General features: G+C 36.7%; 1 protein-coding gene across 1 annotated transcript in view; it reads right to left on the bottom strand.

The window, feature by feature from the left end:
* LOC149530820 (brefeldin A-inhibited guanine nucleotide-exchange protein 2-like) overlaps nt 1–11,388 on the bottom strand; it is a 65,127-nt gene extending 53,739 nt beyond the window's left edge. The window contains exons 1-2 of the mRNA XM_089811294.1: nt 11,248–11,388; nt 9,889–11,152 (exon numbers count right to left, since the gene is read on the bottom strand). Coding sequence (XP_089667420.1) covers nt 9,889–11,069 — 1,181 coding nt within the window. The 5' untranslated portion in view covers nt 11,070–11,152; nt 11,248–11,388. The remainder of the gene's footprint in view (nt 1–9,888; nt 11,153–11,247) is intronic.
* Nucleotides 11,389–16,986: the final 5,598 nt, after the last annotated feature.

Below are 16,986 nucleotides of genomic sequence, written 5' to 3'. Positions count from 1 at the left end.
GTGCAACACTTTTTCTGAAAAATTGTGATCTTGAAGACAAAAATTGGAGGAAAGACTCCAAGATCTCCCTATAAACCTAACCTCGCCAAAATATCACATAATTAACTGTTTTTTTTGTGTTTTTAAAAGCAATTTCTAATGCGACCTAAGGCTCTATTGGCATAATCCATCATTTAGCCATACACCTTGTTAGATTTGTTTGGGCTGTTTTGTTACATGTGTTAGTTTATTATTTGTTGTGAGTTGTGTGAGTGCTATCACAAGCACTTTGATCATCGCCATCTTCTGTTCATAAACCCATTTCAAAATGAAATTGATTAATTCTTACAATATGGTACCAGAGCAGAAATATTCTGTTTCTGTGATGTGTAATCATACAATCTTGATCAGGAAGAGAGCAACAAAGGAACTGCTGGCAGTATGACCAAAACGAGCAACCATTGCTTTCCGTGATATTGCTAATACTGCTGCTGAGATTGGGAAGGAAGGCTTGCTTGTGTGCTAGCCTATATAAGTCATGAGGATAATGTCTGGAGACACCTTGAAAGGACGCAAGAGTGATGGATGGACTTGACTACCCTGAGAGTCTGGAGACACCATTTTGAGAAGTTCTCAATGGTTAATGAAAGGGCATAGTCGAGCTTGTTCCGGCTCCCAACCAGAAGGCTGTGAGACATCTCCCTATCACTGGTTCTTAATAGATTGTAATCCTTTGTAGGTGGTTCTCATTGTCTGCACCACAGAACGCATTTTGCAGAACTTTATCATCCCAGTCTGGAAGCCTGAGATACGTGTGGATGATTGCAACTTCTTTGAGAGAGCTCGTCAAAACTATGACATTGGCATTGGATCACTGTGCTCAAATTATTACGATAATAGATAAGCTTCTATTATTAGTTAATGGTTATCTGTTTGTAATCTATTGTAAATATTAGAATGTTTATAATATTTAGTTAGCTTGTAGATAACTGTAAGATTGCTTTTAGCTAGAATAGAAAGTTTCTATTATTTAGAATCGCCTCCTAAGGAAACATCATTTCATTCTTTTGTATGTATAGGCCTCTTGGTCTCTGTTATTAATAAGCAAGTATTTTACCAATTACATCGTAATATGGTATCGGAGCATAGATTTCTTTCGAAAATAATAATTTCTTATTGAAATTTTCGGTTTTTTATTTTTGAAATTAATCTTTTTCAGGTTTTACCTGCTTCCTAATACCTAGTTTCGGCTAGAGTTTCAGAGACGAATATCTGCAAATTTGTCTGCAAAAATCGCAATTTTTTCTTGGGTGTTTTTTCTGAAAATCACAATCTGCAAATTAGCGATTTCTTTTATCTTGAAAAATCGACTTCCCTTGTCTGAAGAATCGATCTGCAACATCTGCCCCTGTCTGCAAACTCGACTTCATAAAGTGGCATTTTTTGTCTGCAAATCAGCTCGCATCCAGAACAAGAAAAAGGGTTGTTTTTTTGTGACATTTTTTTTGTAGTCATTTTTGCCACTTTCGCACACCTATAACTACAAAATCTGTCGTTTGTGGAGTTAAATCTCTGATCTTCAGTGCCGTCTCTGCTTGTAGTCACACTCTGGAAAAAAATTGGCCATTTTTCTCGAAGAAATCACCATTTTTCTGCAACTCATACCTTCATTGGCCGCCAGCTAGGGTTTTGCTCAAAACCCTAAATTTTGAGCTCAAATATTTTTCTGATTTCAGATTCTTGGGGGGGGTTTCAAGAGCTAAACAGGGTTGTCGTCCGATTTTTGTAAGTGCCTCAATTTCTTTTCCTTGATTTTCCAGCCAACGAATCCAAAAATTGACAACCTATCCTTTTTGGGTTTTTCGAGCGCTCTTCTGGGTACCATTTCAAATGTTTTGGGTCTTCTATTTTTTTGCCTCGAAGTACGTGCCTTCACAATTTTTCACACTTTTTCATTGAAAAAGCGTGTTATGGCATCTTTGACTAATATTCTACTCAAGAGCAATTCAAAATTCAATGGTTGGAATTATGGCACTTGGAAGTAATGGATAGTAGCAATTTTTGAATATTGAAATACTAATCAAATTGTTCTTGGTGTTACACAACGTTCGACTGCCCCTGGTATTGATCAAGATACATGGGATCTAAATAATAGGGAGGCAGTGATGCTTCTCAAATTATCCGTAGCTGATGATCAATCTCTCAGATTCAATCCAGCAAGATAGCTGCCAAAATATTGGCACATCTCAAAAATCTTCATGAGACTTTTGACAAAAGCAGAGCTTTCGTATTGAAGAACACTCTGTTTTCTATTATCATGGATGAGAAAACATCACTCCAAGGCACCTAAATAGGATTTAGGAAATCTGTGATCAGTTAAGTGTCATTGGTCGGAAGATGGAGGAAGAGGACATTGTGGTTATCACTCTCTTGAGTTTACCAAAGTCCTATGACCATTTTATCGAGACTCTCAACATCACGTCTTTTAGTATTGATCTGAAGTTCATAGATCTCCACACCATTCTACTTCAACAAGATTGGTGGAAACAATAGTTTGGTTGCAGTTTTAGCTCCACCTCCACAGAGAAAGCCTTTGCTGCTAAATCCTTTCAGAAGGATAAAGACAAGTCTTAGCAGTCTTCTCAGCAAAAGTTAATGCTCCCACTTCAAAAGGCTCCCAGAAGAACATTCAATGCAACTACTGCCACAAGTTTGGTCACATGAAGGTTGAATGTCGAAAATGCTTAGCTACCCAATCTAAGCAATCAGATTCGCAACCCAAAGCGAACAATGTAGAGCACACTGAGCAGACTGAATCTGCCTTGTATGCCTTTATGGCTAAAAGACCTGCAGATCATGTGAAGTCATCTACCTAGTATATTGATTTAGGTGTCTCTCGTAATTTCACCCACCGCAAAGACTGGTTCACTGACCAGCAGCCTTATTCAGATTCTGCTTTTTTTTGTGCCAAAGAAGAGTACACTGTTGTCAGCAAAGGCAACATTCAAATTCAATTTGTTGGGAGAAATCCCATTTTCCTCGATGTGTACTATGTTCCAGAGATGGAACTAAATGCACTCTCAATCAATCTGTTGTTGCGAAATTCTTCACACTTGGATGTCACCTTCAGTTAACATCAATGCACCATCACTAATAGGGCGACTCAATCTATTGTTGCAGTGGGTCTTGAGGACCATTGTCTTTTCCGACTTACTGATTATGGTGATTCTAGGGACATAATTATGGCTGCTCGGCAATCTTCTATTAGCACACTTTGGCATTAGCAGTATGGGCACTTAAATGTGCATTATCTCTCTCAGCTTGCTCGGGAAGAGCTTGTCCTCTATCTGCCAAAGATTCAGACTCAGCAGGTTGGAGTTTGTGATGCATGCTAGGTTGGGAAGCAACATTGCACACCTTTCACTAGTGGCGATTCATGGCGAGCTTCTCAGGTACTTTAGCTTGTTCATGACGATATCTGCAGCCCTATGGCCACTCCTTTTGTTCTTGGGTCCAAGCCTTTTCTATTGTTTGTTGATGATTTCAGGAGAAAAGTGTGGGTATATTTTCTTAAAAAGAAATCAGATGCATTTACTATATTTCAGAAGTTTAAACCTTTAGTTGAAAAAGAGTCTAGGAAATCTATTATTACTCTTAGGTCAAACAATGGGGGGAATTTTGTTCTAATGAATTCTCTAGCTTCTTGGATACTCATGGCATCAAAAGTCAATTAACTACACCCCACACACCACAATAGAACAATGTAGTTGAACGTCAAAAAAAACAATCACCAAGATGGCTCTCTCCATGCTCGAACACAGACATGTTTTGAAGATCTTCTGGGTAGAAGCAGTTAACACTACCATTTATCTTTTGAACCGGTCACCCACAGTAGTAGTCAAAGGTAAAACTCCGAAAGAGGCCTAGTTAGGTCGCAAGCCCAGAATCAGTCACCTAAAGTTTTTTGGCTCCCTTGCTTTTGTTTGGATCCCTGATGCGTCACGCACCAAGTTAAATGCCAGGAGTCAGAAACTCGTGCTTGCTGGATATAGTAGTCTTCACAAAGCCTACCGCTTATCAACACTAAGACATCTAGTCTCCTGTACAGTCGTGATGTAGTCTTTGATGAGTAGCAAGGACCATTCATACTTGTTTCTCCTGTCCCTGTTCCGACAGACCAGCCTATGAAGGCTCATGATTTGGGAGTTAGGCTTCCATTAGGTCCACCTGATTGGAGGGCTCCAATAGCTCCTACAACTCCAATTATACCAATGATCCTTGTCCAAACACCTCCTGCTTCTCCTGCAAGATCACCTAGATTTGTAGATGCTTCACCTAAGTTTTCTCCAGATTCTTCAAATGAGGAACCTGATCATAGAGCATCTCTTGATACTAATGTTGGTCATTTTCCTCTCCGGCCTAAGTGGTGGGCTAAGACACTTGTTGATCTTCGAGATGATGAGCTCATTGATGGGAGAACTGCTTGGAAAAAGAGCAAACCTACAAAGCTTGTTTACTTTTCTCTCATGGCCAACACTCACAGTGTGTCTGAACCTCAAACATATTCTGAGGCTAAAGGAATTCCAGAGTGGGAATAGGCCATGATATTTGAACCCAGAGCCTACTGAAAAATAATACATCAGTCCTTTCTAATCTTCCACCAAGGAAGAAACCCATTGGTTGCAAATGGGTTTACAAAATCAAATACAAATCTTATGGTACTTTGGATAAGTACAAAGCTCGCTTAGTTGTGAAGGGTTTTTCTCAATGTCAGGGCATTGATTATAAGACCTTTGCTCCTATTGCCAAGATGAGCACAATCAGATTAGTCCTAGCCATGGCAGCAGAGTTTGGCTGGAAGGTCCATCAGATGGATGTCAAGAATGCTTTCTTGAATGGTGATCTACATGAAGAGGTCTACATGATGCAACCTCCTGGTTTCAAAGTTGTCGGTAAAGAACATCAGGTTCTTAGATTAGTGAAAGCTCTAAGGCTTGAAGCAAGCCCCTCGAGCAAGGTACATGAAAATTGATAAGTACCTCAGTGATCAAGGCTTCTAGAGGAGTTCTTCGGACTCAAATTTGTACATCAAGACTACTGACAGTGACATAATCCTTCTGGTTATTTATGTGGATGATTTGATCGTCACTGGCAGGTCGTCATCTTTGATTCAAGGAATCAAACAGAATTTATGCTAGTCTTTTGATATGACTGATCTTGGGCTCATGCATTATTACCTAAGTGTTGAGGTTTAGCAATAGTCTTCTGGTATATTCATCTTTCAATCCAAATATGCCAAGGCTCTATTAGACAAATTCCGTATGCAGGATTGCAAGCCTGCATCCACACCCATGGAGAAAGTTCTCAAGTTATCAGCAAAGTTTGATTCTCCTCCCGTTGATGATACCACATACAGGCAATTAGTAGGCAGCCTCATCTACCTCTCTGCTACTAGGTCTAATATCAACTTTGCAATCAGCTACATCTTACGCTTTATGGCAACTCCCAAGGCTGATCATTGGATGGCAGTAAAGCGTGTACTTCGTTATGTCAAGGGCACTTCAAATTTATGGACTTCTTTACTCTCGAAATTCTAATCCTAGACTCAGTGGGTTCACAGATTTAGATTCGACGGGCTCTATTGACGATAAAAAGTCAACTTTTGGATGTGTTTAGTTTGGGATTCGATGTCATCAAATGGACCAGTAAGAAGCAACAAGCAGTTTCTCTCTCCTCCACCGAGGCTGAATACAGGGAACAGTTAAGGTAGGTTGTGAAGTTGTTTGGCTTTGTCGGATGCTTGGGGATATGCAAATGTCACTAGCAGGACCAACCACTTTGTTTGTCGATAACGAAAGCGTTATCAAGTTATCACGATATCCAGTCTTCCATGACTAAACCAAGCATGTGGATGTTCACTATCACTACATAAGACTGCTAGTTGAAGACGGGACAATACACCTGCAATATGTTCTTACCATAGATCAGACTGCAGACATTCTCACCAAGCCTCTTGATCCTGATAAGTTTGTCAAATTCAGAGAACAGCTTGGTGTTGTGGATATATTAATCATTAAGGAAGGGTATTACGATAATAGAAAAGTTGTTATTATTAGTTAAGAGTTATCTTGTTTGTAATCTATTGTAAATATTAGAAAGATTCTAATAGTAGTTAGTCTGTAGTTATCTATTAGCTTTCTTTAGCTTTTTTTTAGCTAGAATAGAATGTTTCTATTCTTTACGATCGTTTCCTAAGGAAACATCATTTTATTCTTTTGTATATATTGACCTCTCGGTCTATTTTAATATCAGGCAAGCATTTTACCAATTACTTTGTAATAGAGAGACTCATGAACATGGGAACGTTGCTTGTACTCATGAACATGAAATGATATTAAGAGGGAGACCTTTTAGCTTTAGTGGGAGGTTACGTGACAAAGCGAGATGTATAATTCTTTGCAAGCTTATGTGACAGTGTACCAGCTAAAGCTCACTGTTTGGACAAATCGGAATCAGTTATCTTATTGTGATGATCAATGTTGTCCCAGCTAAGAGGGAGTCTTTGTCAAGAGAGTCTCGGTCATTTTTTTATACATGTTGTTAATGAGTTCTTCTTTGTGAGAGAATTTCAAGGTTAAATCCCTTGCTAATGAGTTCTTCTCTGTGAGAGAAGTTCGAGGTGCAATACTTATTAGAGTTCTTCTTTGTGAGAGAAGTTTGACATGCAATCCCTTGTTAATGATTTCTTCTCTATGAGAGAAGTTCAAGGTAAAACCCCTTGTTCCACCCTCTACAAGCATGCATGGTGGAAATGCATTCTTCTCTGGGAGAAGTCTTTAGATGAAAAGCCCTCATTCCACCCTCTGTGAGTAGGTATAGTGGACCGCTCTCTGTAAGTAGGCATGGTGGGAATTCATTCTTGTCTAGGAGAAGTTTGAGGTGAAAGCCCTCGTTCCACCCTTTGCAAGTAGGTATGTTGGACCACCCTCTATGAGTAGGCATGCTGGAAGTCATGTGTGTGACTCCATGACTTTAATTTTATGTGCTTATGAAATAACTAAGGTGGATTATGTTTATGCTGAGATAACATGTTTTAATGAGAATCAATGTGATGAGACTTTATCATTGACATCTTTGGTTGCAACTATGTGTGCTTGTCATACTAAAAAAAATTCTCTTGCTAAGATGGAGTGTTGAAGTTTGTCATTGTGGTAGAGATCTTTATCTCTAATTTTACCATTGAGAAAATACCTCTCTATTGTTTCAAAAAATGGAGAAGATATTTATGATACTATTTGAGATAATATTATATGCAAAGACATGTGTCATGTAAAGAGTCATGCATTCGGAAATTTGAAGACTTATTTTTGAAAATTGAAGAGACCTTCGGTTGTGATATGAAGAGTCTCTCAATTCTATATACACATGTGATTGTTTATGTAATGCATCAAATGGAAAGCATTGTACTTGAACATTTTATTATCGACAAACGAGATTTTTTTTTGGCATGGCTGGGTTTTTACCTTCAAGTTGAAGAGTTTCCCCATGATAATTTATTGTCCTTTGTGCCTATTTTTTCTACCTTTTTTTTCTTGTTGTTTATCATTATTTTTGGGGTAAGCATTAACACATTCAAGCTCTAAATGGGTCATGAGTAGGGGCAAGATGGGCTTCTTTTTTTTCTTGTTGTTTATCATTATTTTTGGGCTAAGCATTAACACATTCAAGCTCTAAATGGGTCATGAGTAGGCAAGATGGGCTTAGGCACACTTTCTCGCACGAAGTGGATTATGAGCAATAGGATTGGGGTTAGGCCAACTTTCTGGCTAGAAACGGATTATGTGCAGCAAGATTGGGGCTAGACCCACTTTCTGAATCAAAATGGAATATGAACAGCAAAACTGGGGTTAGGCCGCTTTTTGAATAGAGGGATAATGAGGAGCAAGATTGAGGTAAGACCAACTCTTTGGATCTAAGCGAATCCAAATTTTAGGATCTAAGCAAATCCCACTTTTTGGCTTGAAATGAAGTACGAGCAAAAAGATTGAAGTAAGGCCCAAACTCTAAATGTATTATGAGTGGAATGATGGGGTTAGGTCTACTTTCTAGCTCGAAACGGATTATGAGCAACAATATTGGTGCCAGGCCCACTTTCTGGCTCAAAATGGAAATGAGCAGCAAGATGGTGGTTAAGCCCACTTTCTAGCTCGAAATGGAATATGAGCAGCAAGATGGGGTTAGGCCACTTTCTGTCTCCAGCAATGGGTGTATTTGTGTGTATATTATGTGTCTACATATACATTCATGTGTATGCTTTGACTTTTTACATGTAGCTCCATGTCTGCAAATGTTTATATGTGAACTCTGTGTTTCTATGGTCTGCTCCATGTCTGCATCTATTAAAATGTATACTTCATGTTTTTACGTGTGTGGTTCGTCTCTGCACATATTCATACGTATAATTCATGTTTTATTGTATGCTCTATGTATGATCACTAAGAGATTTTTTTAAGGTCATAGATGTGTGTCATTCTTCTAATCCTCTTCTCAATATATGGAAAGTTTGCCCTTGCTAGCTTATGATTGCCTGAAGACAAGCAATATTGAGCAAGGCAAACTGAAATGCCCCCTTGTCAAAATAGGATTTATTAGTAAAATAAATAAATTAAAATACAAAAGATTATATAATTAAGTTTAATGAATCATAAGGCATGAAATGAAAAGTTATGATTCCCTCAAACATGAGATATAAAGGGGAGAGAAGAGAAAGGGGAAGGAGAAGGGATACATGGAGGAAGAAAGGAATTAAGGAGGCATGAATGGAAGAAGAAAAAATGGGAAGAAGATAAGGAAGTGACTCTTTCAAAGGAGCAGCAATCATGAAGGGTTGTGACCCTTTCCAAGAGTGGTAATTGTAGAAGGTTGTGAACATTGTGAAGAGGTGTAACTATCCATCATATTGGAGGCTATAAAGGGGAGAAGATTTCATTTGAAAAGGAGATCCAAGTAAAATCAATTTGGGGAATAATATAGTATTCTCAACAGCAACAATGAAAAGTGGTGCCTCAATCGTTATGAATGGTGGTGAACCTTCCACCAATAAGTATAAAGGAGGACTCATTCCAAGCATTGAAGGGGACTTATCAATCATCACTCACCCATACCTCAAGGCATCAATCAAGGAAGATCAAACAATTGAAAAATCACACTCATCCAAGAGATCTGCAATCAGCGTCCATAGAGAGTCAGCAGAATTGAGAATTGACATTTACAGGGTGCTTGGGCAAGATTTAGGGCAATCCCAAAAAGGAGACAGACAATCAGACACTATATCAAGCTGCAAATGCAGTCAAAACCACCATATGCAGAAATTTAAGGGAATCGCTGATATGACAATGGAGTTTGTTAATAATAATAATTTAAAAAGAGGCAGAATACAATGCTAAGATATGCAAAAATGGCTAAAATAGAGAGCTATGCACGGGTAGTTGCTCTCCTATAACAAAAAATTGTCCAGTCTTTGGATTTCATTTCCGACAATCAATATGTTGCTTTCTGGGGGATTTTCATTGCAGAGTTTTCATGGGCAACAGCCATGTGGAGATTTTTTGGTCCTTTTGTATTGTGTATTGTATATTCCATGTTGTAGGTTATATATGAGTTGTTGCTCAAGATTTTAGTTCTGTAGTAACATATATATTTATAGACACTTTTGAGTTAGGCATAATAGGAATACTAATCTACACTCTCAGGTATGAACGATAAATTCTGGACACTAAGCAATATGCTAAGGTCCCATATAAAATAACAAAATATGTTTCTCAACTAATGCAGGGGAGAGTCATGTCAAATGTTTCATTACTGCAAATATAAAAATGCAAGATGGGAGCACTTACAACAAAATCATACCTCTCGCTCGTGCGAAAAACAGCTCCAGCATTTTCCAGCAAAATTTTCAGCAGCTCCAATGCCACAATCTTCCCTCTCATAAGCAAAGGATCCGACGAAGCCTCCTGAGGCAGACTCTTCATGGACAACTTACACAATGCTCTGAAAACCAAAAAGGCATCCCTTCTAAGCTTATTACTTATCTTCACTTCCAAATCACCATCCCGATCCAGCTCCCCGTCAACGAGCTCCCCCTTTCTGCCCTCCAAAGCAGTCTTGTACATACTAATTTCCCAATACTTGGCATCCAGCATATCCTTGTCAGTACTCTCAAGCAGATCAGTGGGATTTGTTGTCTGCACCGCAGTGGAGTCAAATGCACCATCATGTCCCCCAATGGATTTCAACGGTGAAGGATTCAAAACTACGTCGATGTCCTGCATAACCTTGGTTATAAAGTTCTGCACAACTTGAGTCGAATTTACGTCAGTACCGGACTTCTCAACAGGTTCCATGAGATCGGCAACCACAATGGGCTGAACGGGCACTGTCGACGAATCGGCCTCCATTCTGCGGAAAACTATGACAAGCATTTGTATAAGCGAAGCCTTGGCCGTGGTCTGATTGACCAAATTCTTGCTACCCAAATAAATATTATAACAAGTCCTCACAACTTGCAGAAGGCAGTCGCCATGAACCCTTAGAGTTACAGAAGTAACCCCCAAAAGTAAGGTTTTGAGCACCATGAGCTCAATATTCTCGTCTCCTGAATCATGGACCTTGCAGATGGATTCAATCAGGCTAAATAATAACTTGCTCTCGGGACCTCCGGTCGTATCGGCCTCGCCTCTGATGTGACCATGGACTATCAATTTCTGTATGCAGTCTAATGCAGGTTCCGCAATTTTCAGGTTCCCAGATTCGCAAGCCACAATTAAGGGTTTCAGAATGGTCTCTGAATCAGATAAATCGAAGGAAATGGGGCCATCTACAATAGGGCTGACAGAAACGTTTTCAATCTCTTGCTCATTTGTTTCGGCGGATGGTTCTGCAGCCGAGAGCTTTTCAAGCACTGCTTTGCATTCCTGGACAAGCTTAGAGTGCTTGCGCCATGACGCGTTTTTTATGATCTTGTCCAGAGCGGGGCTTATTATAGGCCCTAGTCGAGACGAATCGGGGGCAAGGGCTTCCGATGTAGCCATTTGATTAGTCGCAGAGATTTTGCCTTCTACTGGCGAAATCTCAGATCAACCGCAGATCCTACAATATTCCTGTTGCTTCGGATCTAAAATTTTCATGCATTGCTTTGAATCTGAGATCTTCTCACAAAAGTATTCGTTTACAGGAAGAAAAAAAATTGCAATTGAATTTCATGCTTACCAGGGTGTACGCTCATGCTGCTTCTCCTCCTGTGAGGACATGCTGCTCGTTAATTCTTCATTATTTTTGTTTTGCGTCTACCTACTGTGTAAATGATGCAATTTTGACTTCAATCGACATATTTGCTTTTTTTGTATTTTTGTATTCGTATTTTTTTGTTGCCAACAAAGGTTGAGGGAAAAGACAATAAATACATAAAAGCCTAGGGAACTGTTATCATTTGATTTTGAGGCTTTTGTACTTGTTCATAAGTGGGCTAGAATGTCCATCATTGTTCATCTTAGCAGTGTTTTCCAAGATTACTATTTAATTTTGAGGTAAGTGCATTTCTATGTATTAGAGTTAATTTTTTATGTGTGGGTCTAAATGATATATTAGATTTTTTATCATTTTTGGTTATTTCTATAAGTGATTTAATTTAAAATGACTAGCAATATTAGCATGACATCTTTTCGATCTTATGTAAAACACCACCTTATTTCTATCGATCAAAATTGAGGCTCAAATCTACAAGCACATTAGCTCAATGAAGGCACGAATCCATGAACACATTACCCCAACAAAATTTGGACTTTGATGGCCACAACAACACAACTAGTACTCCATAACAATATTTGTAAGGTACAATTAACAATTAAAAAGTTCAAAATGGAACTCTATAACAACATTTATAAGGTATAATTAGCATTAAAATAATATGTTTATATATTATCCAATATAAATCTCTAGTGTACTCCTTTAGTATATGGCCTTTATATTTAAATATGTTCCTTCTTAAGATATGTGCAAGGAGTAAAGTGAAGTTTTAGTTATGTTATCTTCCGTTGATATAAGTAATTTCAAACTACCAATTTAATAATATCAAACCTTCCATTGAAAACACATATCAAATATATGTTAAAATGAAATAAAGTAATTTTATAGATCATCATTTATTTTGACATCATGGAAACCCTTGTTAGAGGGTGAAAACCACAGTGGGGGGGTGAGACCCACTCCATTGCACTAAAAAGGTTTGTCCTATTAGGAGCTACAAGTACCCTTTCTAAGGGTTCACCCACTTAGGAATGATTTGTACATTGTTGGGAGTACCAAAAAAATTGTTAGGATCTACTTCGTCAAAGGATTTAGAACTCCTTCTGAGAGCCCACCTTGTTAAAGGATTTACACAAAAAGATTGGTTAAGGTCCACCCAGTTAAGGGATTGTCCTCACTACAACTATTAGGAAACAATAAGTTGAATGATATGTCTAAGCATTGCTTGAGTTGAATGATCATTTTTGCTCTACTCACTCAGTGGCTTCCCTCCTACTCAATCTTTGCTTGGCAATACGATTGCACTCACTATAATCACGCAAATTCTCGCCACAATATATTATCATCACATACTAATATTCAAATAACATCATACAAATAATTTATCCTTTTTATCGCTTAATCTTCATCATTTATTCAAATGACAAACTCAACACTCTCGTATCTTCTTCAATTCACATATCCCTATGGACATTACATATTTTTAATTACCGCCTTTTCTTGTGCAGCTCCCTAGAATAATCAAAATGTGTTTGACCTCAACAAGCTTCTTCTCGAATCCTCTTGCCATTCTCACTTCTATCTCCTAGTCACTGAATCATCACTTATCCAACTTACTAATGGCATGTCATCATTTCACTTGTTTTGACTGCATTAATCACACCAATCGCAAATATGATAGTCTATCATAGGTAACTTGAGAACATACTCCACAATCATATTCTAACATATTGAATTATGCTTATCTATCAATGTTTGGTGTTGCTATCATAACATTAGTCTGTATAGACATCACAAAGTCGTATCCTTTGATTGCTGCATTTTATGCATATTGCATCATGATCACCAAAAAAATAATCACCTTATTATCACTTCTCTTGTATATTGGTTGTGTCACTCAGACATTGTATGCTTACCGATCACTTGTGTTGTCTCATTGATCAATATTGCTTTATGTTATGACTAAGTCACCATTAATGACAACCAAATGCATCATTGTATTTGAGTCCATTGTTCTTCTCATGTCATTCTCATGTCAATTCCAACAATCTCTTCCTTTGGCATTGACAGAGAAAACTCTACATCTTTGTATTCTTATATAAAAATATTTTTAAATCTAGTTGTAAGATCCCCCTTACATATAGTTTCTCCCCCTTAACTTTTGAGTGATTAATTTCACCTTTGCATTACACTCTATTATTAAGCTTGTTATAAGATCAAATTGATCAATCAAGGTGTCAAATTATTTTTGTGCAACATTCTTACACTTTTCTAAGTCATTTGTGAATTTTGTTAATGTTGATTTTGAGTATTATTTTTCCAACATCTTTTAATGTGCTCTTTACTTCATCAAAATGTTCTAACAAAGTTACTCTATCTTTGTCTATCATCTCTATTAGTTGTTCAATTTTCTTCTTCTCATAGTTATCTTCTGCCATTTTGAATGTTGTTGTTTCCAATTTTGGAACTTGTTATGCAATGACTTTGATCAAAGTCTCTAGCTGGTCAATCATGTTTGTATTTGGATCACATTAAACATTGAGTACTAATTCTCCTAAAATATCTCAGGTTGCTTCCATTGCTCTTGTAATGCCTACCCCTACTTGACTTTTCTGTTGTATTATTGAATTCTTTTAGGCCAGTTTTTGGATTATGTTTTATGATTATAGGTGATTGGTTACTAGATTAGATTAAATGTTATTTTATACTCAGTTGATATATGTGATGAACTACTTAATTATTTTAGTTATCTCATGAATTTTCAAGGATGATATATGTTCATGTAGCGACTTTTAGTAATTTAATGATGTTAGTTAGATGAATGAATTTTATGTGGTTTCTATGGATACTTACCCCATACTTGCACATGTATGGTGTGTGTGTGTATGTTTTCTTTATGTTTGACATTTATGGTGTGGTTGAGGAAGGGAGTCGTAGCCACTTGCTAGTTGGGATCTACACGATGAACTACTTCTTGCCATTGCCTGTTTAGTTTAGAATATTGTGTTTGTACATGTGTGGATTTTATGTAGATTGCAGGTATCGGGTATCGACTTCCTTGAATTGCCAGGATGAGCATACCCTATCATAGTATTTCAATGGTATAAGTGGGGAGATAACTCTTGAGTTTGAATCCTAAACCCCAAGCCAATTATCATAGAAAGTGGGACAAGTATCTGAGTTAGTTTACTTGTCCAAATTGGTCAAGAGATGTGAATTCATGATTTTGACTTTGGTGTTTGATTTAGTTTTATGTCTTGTGTGATGGGTTTTCGTATTCAGTCTTGTGGGCATGTGGTGATTTTCTATTATAATTAAATCAAATTAAAAGATAATTTAATGGATATATTATAAAGAAATTCAATATTTAAATATAATTAATTAATTGAGAGATTACTTAAATAAAAGAATTAAATTTAAAAGATTATATTAAAGTTCTATTTTTGATGTATTTATATTTATTTAATTTAATGATGATTATTTAGGAGTTTTATTTTACTAATGAACTCTAAATAATGTTATTAATTAAGTTTAAAAATATATTATTAAAAAACGTCTCGTGGAAGGTGATGTAGTATCAATGGAGTAAACCAATTAGTGGGATACATGTTTATCCCTTCAAAATCCATTAAGTAATTTCATTATATAGAGGCATCTCATGAGGCAAAACAAAGCATTTTCGAACACAAAAACATCAACCCTTCTTCATCTGCATATCTTGATTACTATATCTAATTCCATTGATCATAACTTCTTTTCTAAAACTCTTCTTGCAAAACCCCCTAATGGAATTTTTTTCAAATTATACCTATTAAAACATATCCAAAGCCAAGCCAAAAATAATAAATCTATTACGCATTATAGTCTCTGCATGTAGACCCATTTTCTCTATCATAAATTAGAAGTAAAACTAGTAACCTTGCCTGGGGAATCTAATAACTTCCTCAAAATGACTCCAAATGAAACCAAATCAATTATCAATCAACCTTATACAAGTCTAGTTTCTAAATCTATAAGCCATTGAATTTTCCAATTCATAAATCGTTCTACAAGCACAATTCATTGCCTACAACTCCAATAGAGATCCTTAAAAACCAGTCTTCATTGAAATAAACATAACTTACACATAACTAAATGAAAATGACTCAAACCAATTGAAAATGAAATTTGGTTCATATACCCTTCCAATGAATATAACTCGAGTTTTTATTTCATCCAAATGTGTTCGTACCAAACATTTAAATCCGACTATAGTTGGGCATCCTCAAATCTGAAAATAACCACTTTTTCCAAAACTAGCATAACTTCTTCATTTCTCAACATAATCACTCAAAACTAGAACCAAACAAAAGCTTATTCATACTACTTTAAATAATCTACGCTTTTTACAACATTTCTAGGTTGTACAAGTCCATACAAGACCTAGAAACCACATAAGAACAGTTAACACCAATCAAAACTGCAAGTTATGAAGATACCAATTGTCTCAAAATGATCTTCCTCTTCTCATTCATCAAATCTGATTTGGAATGACCAATACAATGATTTTAAAGTAGTTTTGGGGGTTTACAACTTCCCAACCACCTTTTAAACCAACCCATTACATTCTTTTAACCCTTGTGCATTTTTCAATGCTTCTTTAAGCACTCCCATTACAATGCAAATCTATTTTTTTCTAGTTTTTAATACTTCACAATGCAAAGTAAAACATTTTAACCATTTCTTTGACTTGGTTATAGGAAAGTATAAATGACTTAAATATTACAATATTATGATATTCATCATAATGTATGAAGGGTCAAGATGCTCCCACATCATACTCCCAGGCTTGAAAGATTTTTGTGTCCCATGGAAATGTACAGTGGAGAGTTTTACAAAAAAATCTTTTGCTTCCTTGTCTTTATCACTAGGTCCATGCTTCTGCTACATACTCTATTTTTTCAAATGATTCCCATTAATGAAGTAAAGACTAGCTGCTAGCCATCACACTTCATGTTGTTTCTTCATACCACCTTATTACCATCTTACCCACCCGAGATCTTGGAAGATGTGGACCACCCTTTGCTTAGTGGTTTCTCTCTTGCACCTTCTACCTAGCCTTATCTTGGTGGAGATAATACCAAGATCCCAGCTTGAGATCTTCACATACGCAATTGCAACTATGTCCTTCTTGTAGCTATGATGGATCCACATACCACCAGTTATATCTCTACCCACAAAAACACCAGATCTTTCATTGGCTCTGATACCAATTTGATGCAAATAGTATCAATGGAGTAACCAATCAGTGGGATAAATGTTTATCTCTTCAAAATCCATTAATTAATTTTATTATATAGAGGCATCTCACGAGGCAAAACAAAGCATTTTCCAACACAAAAACATCAACCCTTCTCCATTTGCATATCCCGATTACTATATCTAATTCCATTAATTATTACTTCTTTTCTAAAACTCTTCTTGCAAAAACCTCTAGTGGAATTTTTTCAAATTATACCTATTAAAACATATCCAAAGCTGAGCCAAAAATAATGAATCCATTACATGTTATAGTCTCTACATGTAGACCCATTTTCTCTATCATAAATTAGAAGTAAAACTAGTAACCCTATCTAGGGCATCTAATAACTTCCTCAAAACAACTCCAAATGAAACCAAACCAATTATCAATAAACCTTATATGAGTCTAGTTTATGAATCTAT

This window comes from Cupressus sempervirens, chromosome 11 (genome assembly GCF_028749045.1).
Source record: "Cupressus sempervirens isolate cs-2001-9-10 chromosome 11, ASM2874904v1, whole genome shotgun sequence".
NCBI classification, from domain to species: Eukaryota; Viridiplantae; Streptophyta; class Pinopsida; order Cupressales; family Cupressaceae; genus Cupressus; species Cupressus sempervirens.
The sequence above is the reverse complement of the archived record's forward strand: the minus strand, read 5'-3'. Positions and strand labels throughout refer to the sequence as shown.